The sequence below is a fragment of the Carettochelys insculpta genome, chromosome 2 (assembly GCF_033958435.1).
Source record: "Carettochelys insculpta isolate YL-2023 chromosome 2, ASM3395843v1, whole genome shotgun sequence".
NCBI classification, from domain to species: Eukaryota; Metazoa; Chordata; order Testudines; family Carettochelyidae; genus Carettochelys; species Carettochelys insculpta.
In genome coordinates, this window is record NC_134138.1 from 243702361 (window position 1) to 243712796 (window position 10436).

At 44.7% G+C, this 10436-nt stretch overlaps 1 protein-coding gene across 1 annotated transcript; it reads right to left on the reverse strand.

Annotated features, from left to right (window-relative positions):
* Nucleotides 1-432: 432 nt before the first annotated feature.
* On the reverse strand, nt 433-10050 carry SKIDA1 (SKI/DACH domain containing 1). Its single transcript, XM_074984856.1, has one exon. The coding sequence runs from the start codon at nt 6276-6278 to the stop codon at nt 3741-3743; it is 2538 nt and encodes an 845-aa protein (XP_074840957.1). The 5' UTR covers nt 6279-10050; the 3' UTR covers nt 433-3740.
* Between the last annotated feature and the right edge of the window lie 386 nt (nt 10051-10436).

A 10436-nucleotide genomic window follows, 5' to 3' on the forward strand; every position in this document is an offset into this window, starting at 1 on the left:
TCCAAACCGATTTTAAACTGAACCAGCGCAATTTTTCAGTAGGCATTTTAGCCCTCGCAACCACAATGAATCACGTTCTCTATTGTCTGCATTTTCTAGTATATTACACTTATTACAATATTTTTCTACGGATTACCACTGAATTAGACGTGTGTATAGAAAAAAATGCCACTTTTTACATCCTCTTTCTCTTAATCACTCACACGCATGAAGTGTAACAAACAACAACATGAAAGCATTGTTCTCATTTCTGCAGAAACTTCAATTTATTGGCGTCTAAATCTGATATAAGAAAAAAGGTCAGAGACCATGTAGAAAATCACCAAGTGAATGATTGAACAGCAAACGTCATACAACAGCCACCACCATTTTTGCATTATTGCTACATAGTGGCGTTTTAAATAAACCAGTAAAGAGATTATCCCACTGTGGTCAAGTAAGCGTATATTATAAAACAATCACTTTTAAAAGTAAATTGTTGTAAACGGAAGGATACATCTTTAAGGCAATATGCCTGGTTGCTGAAGGCATTACATATGTTCCCTTTTTAATGCTATCTAGAATCAGACATCATCCAAAACTTCCTTTGTCTCCAGCATGGTGGCAGAAATCTTCCCAATAAATGGATCTGTGGCCTCAACTTGTGATGAAATCTCTGGTATAAAGTTCCAGACAAGTTTAAGTACTCTCCTACCTATGATTTATTTATTATTATTCTTTTATTTCATTTTAGTGATTTATGCATTGTACACCAAGAACTGGAAAACTGTCAAGTTTCATAGCTGTTACCCTTTAGTTTCTTTCCTACAAACATTACAATGATATCATAATCTCGCTGGCTAGAAAACCCTTGTTTCTCTCAGTATTAAGACTTACCTTTATCGGGGGAAGTGTGCTATTTATAACAGTAATTGTTCTTTCTTGTTATCAACAACTCTAAAATTATAATAAACTGTGTTTGCAAGAATTATTACAACACGTTGGGAAAGAGCTACCAAATTAGCAGGGATTTGAAATAACATTTTTTTTCGGTAAATACTTGCGCCTGCAAATTACTCTGACAGGAGTAGAAATTCAAACGTTCTTGCTAGTGGCTTGCACTTACACTGAGGTGAACACGTGTGACAATTTAACTTCTTGCCTTTTGATGGTGCCTTTCTCCATCATACTTCGGCAGAAAAGTCTGCAGGCATGAGACACTCAGGAATGTATTTGGCTTGGTGGCCGGTGTTCACATTCCAGCTTCCATAAACCGAAACTACTAGGGCCACAGACCTGTAGTGTCAGAGCTGTGCGCCATGTTGGACGTTTTAAACTCCACTGAATTTATTTGGTCTAAATCTGTGCTTTGTTTCTCCCACCACTATTAGTTAGAGAGTCAAAACAAGTCATCTCTGCTATTTATAAGTTAGGGTCAAGTCAACATGGGTCTAATTGTAAGTACACAGGGTCCATAGAGGAAGCTGCTTTAAAAGGATATACTGTATTTAATAGATAAGGCGAAGATTCAGGTTTGAAGCTTAACTATTGCAGCTTTGTAGCTTTTCGTTCAAGGGACACTTTTTTTCAAACAAATACTCCTTTCCCAAAAGAGCCAGGGGATTTCCCTGAGCGGTAAATTCAGTACCTATTTTCTGGAACTAAGCTTGTGATATATATGCAGCTCCAAACACTCGAATGTAAACATTAATTTCAGAGCAAGTTCATCCAGTAAACAGATTTTTAACGACCACCATAATTTCAGCAGAGCAGGTTAAGTATGCAACGCACCTTTTGCAATTGGCAATTTAAAATGTGGGTAGGTGGGGGAAGAGTGAATCAATTGAAAGGCAATTGTTTACTCTTTCTAAACACATTTGGCTGCAGGTATTCTTAGAAGAGGTCTTTCACAATGAGAGGAAAACCATGGTGTGCACATAGTAAACAGAGCTGAAAGCAGCCAGTGTCTCCTTGGAATATTTAGAGACAAAGGGAGTTAAGGATAAAAAATAGGCAGTGAATTTCCATAAGAAATGTTGACTCTCTAAGTCACACCATAAACATTCCATTGTTGTTTTGTTTTCTTTTTTGATTTATGATAAATTATTCTCCCGTAATTAATGAAGAGGTGGAATCCCTCAGATGCCATTTGGAAAGGTTCTACTGTAAATAAAATGCAAAACAAAAGAGCAGCCCAGCTCTTTTTCGTCTCAAACTCTGCAGATTCAGCAGCCCAATTGCAACGACGTTTTCAAATCCCAAACTTTTCAAATTGCTTTATTACAATTTGGTAGCCTATCTCCCTCCCCCAGACAAACTCCACATTGTTCCAGACTGCCTTATATTGCGTTTATAACACTTTTATTTAAAAACCAAAACGAAACAAGAATAACCTCAGGAAGCCTATTTCCTCCAAATGTAAACCTTGAACTCTCAAATGAAGAGGAAATTATGGACAACTCTGCAATAAGTCGAAGTGTATGAAATCAAGAGTTTTTAATTGAAAATAAAGCTAAAGCATGCTTTTCAACAGTGCAAAGTTTCATAATTTTGATTTACTGCTTCCATCATCACAACATATTACACCACCATGTCTTACCGAGGGCTAGACTCTAGAAGTCTGCCTGTTAAACTATTTCCATATTAAGTGCAAATATAGATAATTGCCTCTGATTGTCACGTGCAGTAGATATGCTCCTGCTACATAGATAAGATGGTATTGCAAAACTCAAGTTTCAAGAGATACGGATAAAACAGTGAAGTGTACTACGGTTTAAATGCCTGAGTTTTGGTGCCCAAAAGCTCCGAATAACATGATATTCTCATTTGGTGTATTCTTTCCACTGATGGCCTCACGTTTCACTTTCTGTGTTGCATTTACCACTTGGCTATTTCCTCTATCGAGTGCGAGAGGTTAGATCATAAATTGTACCGCTATACAGGCAAATATTTTAGTTGCTTTGCAAGTTTGTGAGGGGCATATTCAGACCACAATCGAAGTATGACATTAGTGGGAAACAAGTAACCATAGTTAAGACTGTTGGGCGAAACAAAAAGTCTTTCCAATTGCAAAGAGTGACTGTGCAAGTAAAAAGACACCCTTTACCAAAAAGAGAATTCCATATTTATTGACTAGTTTTGAGCCGAGGCAGCTTTCCCAGGGCTCCAGCTGTAGGCAAATCCCAACCTTTCCAAACCATAGAAAAAAATCAGTAAGTGCAACTGCTCTTGGAAAAAGAGACCCCTACTCCGGAAAACAAAGCTCCCGAAAAGTAGAGGCTGCTGCCACATTGAATTATAGTGAACCCTTACTGTGCAACCAAGTAACTTAACAAACTTTAACTGAATTAACAGTTAGACTTCCATTTTCGAAATCTAGTGCATAAATTTAATGGCTCATTCTAGTATTTATTATTCAACCTTTTGACATGTATTTGTAGCAGTTGAATTGAGGTACCGGTGCATTATTAGCATTTAAACAGTAAAGTGTTCCAGCTCTACCATAATAACTGAGTTTAAGTTGAGTCTTTAGCCTGAAGTACTCTGTGGAATGTAAAAATTACCCAGACAAACAAACAGACAGACAAACAAAAACGGCAATGGAAACGAAAAGAGTAATCCGAGTTCTATCTTCCCAATGGGATAAAACAGGTCTCCGAAAGTGTGTAAAGCCTTAAGGAGCTTGTACAACCCATCCTGTCGAGTTTTAAAACAAACGAAAGGTAAAGGTGGTCCCAGAAAACACTTTCCAAACTGGTTTATTAATTAAATTTCCTGAATTTGTGGCTAGGTGGAAGAGGTATTGCAGAACCGCCCAACTGCCATTTCCATACAGGGTGGGCCTTGTGAGGTGGTTGGGAATCCTTAGTGGTGTTTAAGGAATAAGCTGGCAACAAATCCCCATCATTGCCAATAATTAGTGACGGTGGACAGGGAAAATTTGCCATGAAATTAAACGGCCTTTTCACTGCTGATGCTACATTGCTGGCTACCCTTTTGCGCCTATTGGTGACTGTAAAATCATCCAGTGTTCCTTCATGTGTCTCAATTTTACCTGTAGGACGTGGGCTTCTAGCGGATTTGAGATTTGGTTTGACTGGAGGAGTCTGCAGTACAGGTCGCTTTCCCAAAACCAATGTCCTGTAATTTTTTCTCACCCTCGCTCCAAATTTATACTCCCCATCCTCAGGTTTTGGAGTACCTAAAGTGCATGAAAGGGCCTGACTCTGAGTCAGCGTGTGAAAGGAAGTGGTTTCTTTCTCAGTGCATGCAGAATCTTCCTTGGCTGTTAATAAAACGTCCGGGTTATTACTCTCAGTCACCCCGTTAAACTCGTCCTGAGTCTCATTGCACTCACACTTTAGCTTATGTGTCGAAAGGTCAGGTTCGTATTCTTCATTCGTGCTGCTGTCCTCGACTTTGATTTGAACATTGTGCAGGAACGGCAGCGCCTGATTGCCCGGCTCAGTGCACGCAGGCTCAGCAGCTGCGGTTGCAGGAGCAGCATCCCCCTCGCGAGCCGTTTGCAAAGAGGGCAAATCCGTGGCAAATGCGATACAATGAGGGATTTTGGACTCTTCATCTGAATGCGCCGCTGCCGACGAGGCACCGCGGCTGAAGAACCTCGCCGCGATTGTGTTGCTCTCCGCGCAGTGTGGAGTTGTCGCTTGGAGGCATTTCCTTGCCTCTCCGAGCACTCTTTGTTGTGGAAATGCATTGTTTGTCTTTGGGCTAGGTGAAGAGGCCCCCTCTGCCGCGCAGTTAATGGTTAGGTCAGCGCTCCGCACGGGGTGTGGGAAGGCGAGCTCAGATACCCTATCAGCCCTTATCTCGGCGAAACAACCGCCCAGGCCGCCGGAGCAGCGCCCTGCCGGGCCGTTGGGCGCCCAGCTCCATTCCTCCGGCAGTTCCGATTTGACACCACCCTGAGCGCTGCGGAGGTCGGGGAGCCGGCCGGCCTCCTCGGGAGCTGGCGAGCGGGCGGGGGCGGCCGGGGCCAAGTGGTACACGAAGCCGGCCTGGGCCAGGCCGGGGGCGCTGCAGAAGCTGGTGCGCCTGAAGCGGATGCTTTGCAGCGAGACCTGGCTGGAGCCCGAGCTGGAGTCGGACTCGGAGGTGGTGTCCTCCTCCTCGGAGCTGAGCTCGCTGGAGTCCGAGAGGCCGCTGCCCTCCTCCTCCTCCTCCTCCTCGTCGTCCTCCTCCTCCTCCTCCTCCGAGGACACGGAGTTGCTGGTGCTGGAGAGGCTGGAGCCGAAGTCCGAGTCGTTGGCCGCGCGGTCGGAGTACGAGCTGGACTCCGAGTCGCTGCTGCAGCTCTCGGGGAAGCTGCCCGCGGGCGGCGGCGGCGGGGAGGCGCAGAAGCCCCCGAGGAGGTGCAGGCGCTCCAGGCACGCGGCCGGGCCGGCTGCCGCCGCTCTGGCCTTGCAGGGCCGGGGCAGGAGCAGGAGGCGCCTGGCGCCGCCGGGGGCGTTCAGCAAACGGTCCTTCGGGGCGGCCTCGCGCGGCCTTTTCCTCTTGTAGCGGTACGTCAACCCCACCGGGCTGCCGGCCGCCGCCGCCGCCGCCGCCAGCTTGGTCTGAGCAATGGCGGCCGACTGGTAGTAATACGCCGCAGCGGCGGCGGCGGCGGCAGCGGCCGGGTGCTTGCTGCAAAGGACGCTCCGGAGATAGGGGGGATCCGGGTGGAAGGTGACGTAGCTGCCCAGGAGGGGGGCAGTTTCATAGTTTGAGGGGGGTTTGCCAGGCGGGCGGGCGCTTTCCGGGGAGCGGTGGCCAGTGTATTTACTAAAAACGTGAGGTAGATCAGAGGCGGGTAGCGAGCCAGTGTCCCCGGGCCGCGGAGCTTTTCTTCTCACGGGCAGCGGCCGGGCCGAGCCGTTCAAGCCCAGCCAAAGTTTGTTCTCCTTCCAAAAGCCGGAGTAGGGGTCGGGGGCCGCGTGCTCCGGCTGGAGACCTCGTGCTGACAGCGCCCGGCTTATTTTCCTCCTTTTCGTCTTAAGGACTCGCTCGGTTTTGCAAGAAGTGTAGAGAGCCTCCACGTCCTCTCTGGAGATCAGTGTGCACTTGGCAGCGTGGAAAGCGATGGAGTTGATGGCTTTGAGTTTCCTCAACTCCTCCAGGTCGCAGTGATGCTTTTTGACTTTTAAATGATCCATTCGCTTGTGCACTGTAGTTCTCGGGATGTTTTTGAGCAGGTCTGTGAAAACCTGAGAGAGTGCAAACATTTGCTTTCCTTTAATGATGAGGTAGCCGAGCCTGACGCCATCCACCTCTTCAAAACCCGACTTCAAGTCTCCCATTTCGTGAGTTAAATTATTCCCAGCATTTGCCGACAGAAAGAAAGGAGGGAGGAAAAAAAAAAAAAAGCCACACACACAATCCTCAGCCAGATGCTGTATTTGTCTCAAGGCATCCTGCTAATAAAATAACAAAGACTGTTATTCCTGGTCAATGGAGTGCCAAACTTCAGACGAAATTAGGGAAAAAAACCATGTGAAACTACAATCTCTCTATACTCTGTTGGAAAATCAGCTTTGCCCAAGTGTTTCTCTAAGTTGCTGCTGCAGATCAGTACCTGGTCCCTTTCATTCCCCGCGCTTCCATTGGAGAACTATGATAATGGAATGTGAAAGGAGGAAGAGAACAGAAATGCAGCTGCTATTCCCGCCGCTGCTTTAGCTACAAATAAAATGACAGAGTGAAGTGAGCTCGTCCGGAGACACCTTCATCAATTAATTCCCCTAAAGCCAACGCTGATTGGACACTCCTGACAGGTGATGCAATAAAAATTGATATTCCACCCCTTCCCCCCCAAAAAAATCTCCCACTAATTAGCATACCCTTACACTGCCAAGCCCCCTCCCAAAGTAAATAATACAGTTAGTATATAAATCTTTCTATTAAACAATCTGAGCTCAGATAGGCTCAGACCTCTCAGACTTCATCGCTAGCTACAGATGTAGAATTTGAGGGCTTTTACTGTCATTTTTGAGGCTATTTTGGACAAACGCTGCTATATTGCTCATGATGCGACTGTAAAGGACACAAGTATTGTTATATCGAGAGAAAAAGACTTTGGTAATGTAAGAATTTTAAACCGATCTTTTATTCTGCGTTGTGTTGGAAAATGAAGCGTAGTGAAACTGTGCAGAATAGCCTGGTATTTCCCTTTCCGACGCTCCAGAGTGAAATGCTCTGCTGTTAAAAACCGAGAGCGAATACTTACATTTTCGAGTTTCCCTTGATTTTCCTCTTCTCCTGAACTGGCTCGCTACAGTCAGAGCCTAAGTTTGGTTTTCTCTGCCTGCATATCAAGGTTTCCAGCACCGTAATACTGTAACTCTTGAGCTGAAATTCTCCCTGTAATATTGGGGGAGGGGAAGGAGGACGTGGGCTCACGTCAGACCCATAACAAAGCATAGATAAGCCAGAAATGTATACACTTTTCACAATTAACCGTGCTGGCTCACAAGCTGGAATGTCCTAGAGTCCCAGACTGTACATCAGGATTCTTGCGTGCTGGCTGCTTCCAGTAGAGAAAGGAGAGAGTGTAAAATAGCCAAGGTGCTTCCAGAGGCTTTGCGTAATTAAAAAAAAAAAAAGTGCTGGCACAAGATATAGAATCCTGCAACGCTCCAGGAGACTTCTGGTTTGCAGGCTGCACGTTCAGTTTGGGGTGGACCTTCTGCAGACTTCAGGCGCTCCCTGGGTAGCAACCCTTTTAAAAATCATGGTGCAGAAGCAGCGAGAAGGTTTAGCCTCTCCGCAGTGACGTGAAAATACTTCACTCAGGCCAGGAATGATTTCGACGACGGTGCAATGTTAACAACCCCCTTCCTTCGAGCGTTAAAATGATGTCTGCGGTTTGCATGTCAAAAAGCTGCAAAAATAGCTATCCGCCTCTAATCAGTTTGCAACTGAAAACTGGATCTAACACAAGCGCTTCTATTTAGCAGCACTTCGCTGCGTCTCCAAAATTAGACACATCCGTGTGATTAAGAAAACCTCTCATGTTTCTGGGACTCGTTTTCCCCTTTTCCTTAAAAAAAGTTCCTTTATCCATTCTATAGATTGGCAGTATGGCGAGCGGAGCTCGTGTTACACCGTCAGCTGCAGCTGGAATAAATAAAAAGCTCGCTTTTAAAAATAATTTTCGGTAGTTTTGCGGGACGAGGTAGAACGCCCAGAACCTCTCCAGTTCGCAGGAATTCTGGGGGGAAGCGGGAATGGGCAGGAGTGCATCCGGAAATTCAGGGGAGCCTGCAGCTCCGAGGGGCGAGATTTGCAAAAAGGCACTCCTAGACTACTGTTGCTCTCTGCACAGATGTAATCTCCGCTCTTCAACTTAATCAATGTGCGTACTAACCACGTCTAGCTCTTCCTTTTGAAATCTAAGGATAGTATTCCCATCCCAGAAACCAGAGCTACAGCAAATTACATTTTGTCCCTTGAATGAGAAAAGGATCATTGAATGGATCTCGTGATATTTCAGCCTTTAAACGTAACCACGAGGCAGCAGTGAACAATGCCTCGTCACAGCTAACACCATCCGCAGAGTTAAGCCTTCTTTTGCTTTGCATCTGGATTTATCAGCGTACATTTTCCTTGCCGACTTGCGTAGGAGACGTCATGTTCTATTCTCTCGCTGGAAGTAAAGTTTCGAGGGAAAACAGCTGCTGGTATTAAAAGGAAATCCTCGCAGCCTTTCTAGAACTAGAGACAATAAGGTCGTTTAAAAATTCCTGCTGATGCACTTATGTGCTGCTCTCAGCCCCGCTCCCACCCCAGGGCTCTCCCTCCCCTGTTTTAAGGTGAAGGCTGTGGGGCCAAACAGTAAAGCAACTGTAAACTCCAATAAAGCTTGTGAAGAAGATATGACGGAAAAGGTGGGCTGAAAAGTCATTTCCTTGGCCAGGTAGCTTAGCTGGTCTCGGTCCCTCTTAAGCACACGCACAGAGAGGCACACGGGGATACGCACTTGCACTACAGATGACAGGCTGGTAATGTGCTGGCTGCTTTATTTGTTTCATACTTGCGCTATCAAATATTCTAAACTAGTAGCGGCTATTTGCCTGCCCCCCTCCCTCCTTCCCTCCCCCCACGCACAAAGGTACAGCCATTAGCTTCTGGATGTAGTCGGAGCCAGCGCTGAAGGTGGAGGAAGCGAGAAGTCTTGAAGACTCCCTCTCTCTCTCACTCATAGCTCTACACACACTTTCCAATGCTTATCTTTCTCCATATCACACGCACAGTCTTTTGTTTCTTTAACTTCTCCATCATTTCTCGCGCAGAACGAAACAGGCTGCTTGCTCATGGCCATCAGCACACGCTGGATATTGGGATCTTGTAAAGACACACTGGGGGTAAAGCATTACAGAGCGAGCTGGCAGAGGGCCTTGCCCGCTCTCACACACGTATAGTAAACGCAGGGGACTTGAAACTGCATTTGCAGGAACAGTGGAGTCCTATCAATAGCTAGCAACATTTATGGTTTAGATTATTAATGTGAAAGCTAGCCAAAAGAATGGACAGGAAAAATTAGAGGTGTCTGTTATCAATTATATTAAAAGTTATGCAATAATTTATACTCTCTCCCTCTGTGTATGTTTGTGTGTGGGATCCATATGTATATTTCCTAAGCAATTTTGTTGACCATGTCAGCCTCACTCTAAGTCCAAGATGAACAAGATTCAAAAGGTGGATGTTCACCTCTCATTTCTTCAGAGCAAAAGGCCTAAGAATGCCTATTTTACCAACCTAATGTACGTGCAACAATATATAGTTGTGAATACACATCTTGTCAATCACATGTGTTTCTTTTCACAATGAGTAAGGTGTAATCTTCAATCTACATCCTAGAGTGAGATAATATTTCAGTTCTGAAGCTCTCTGGTTAAGGGATAGACATTTTCCCATTTATCTGAAATTACTTTCATGTTTGAAAAATTGTGTTGAAATACAAAAGCTTGTGAAGAAGCTTAATTATATTGCTTCATAAAGAAGGCATGTAACATTTAAAATGTCTTTTTATTTTGTATTTTGATTTATTTTCATTCTATGATTGTGTTTAAATACAACTATAATTCAGCCTGACTCCTTCCTTCCTAAGCAAAGTAATGCATACACTATTTCTTTAAATGTATAATTGTGAAATGCAACAGCAATTTACAGAACTAGTTTTACTAATGAAGATAACTCTTTTTCGTAAGGGGTCATGTGCATTTTCATACTAGGATTGCCACATGATTAGAGTATTGTTATTAGAATGTATGTTGTTTTTAAGCCCTGGACCAAACTTCAGGCACTGGCAGTATAAAATAAACCCTTTATTTTTCCCAGCTTTTGTGCAGAAATAGATAGATCATTTAATGAACATTAGCCTTGCTCAGGGATTTTAGATGCACTGCGTATAATAGGTGCAAAGAGGATACCAGAAAACAGAGGATATCACCAAGAGT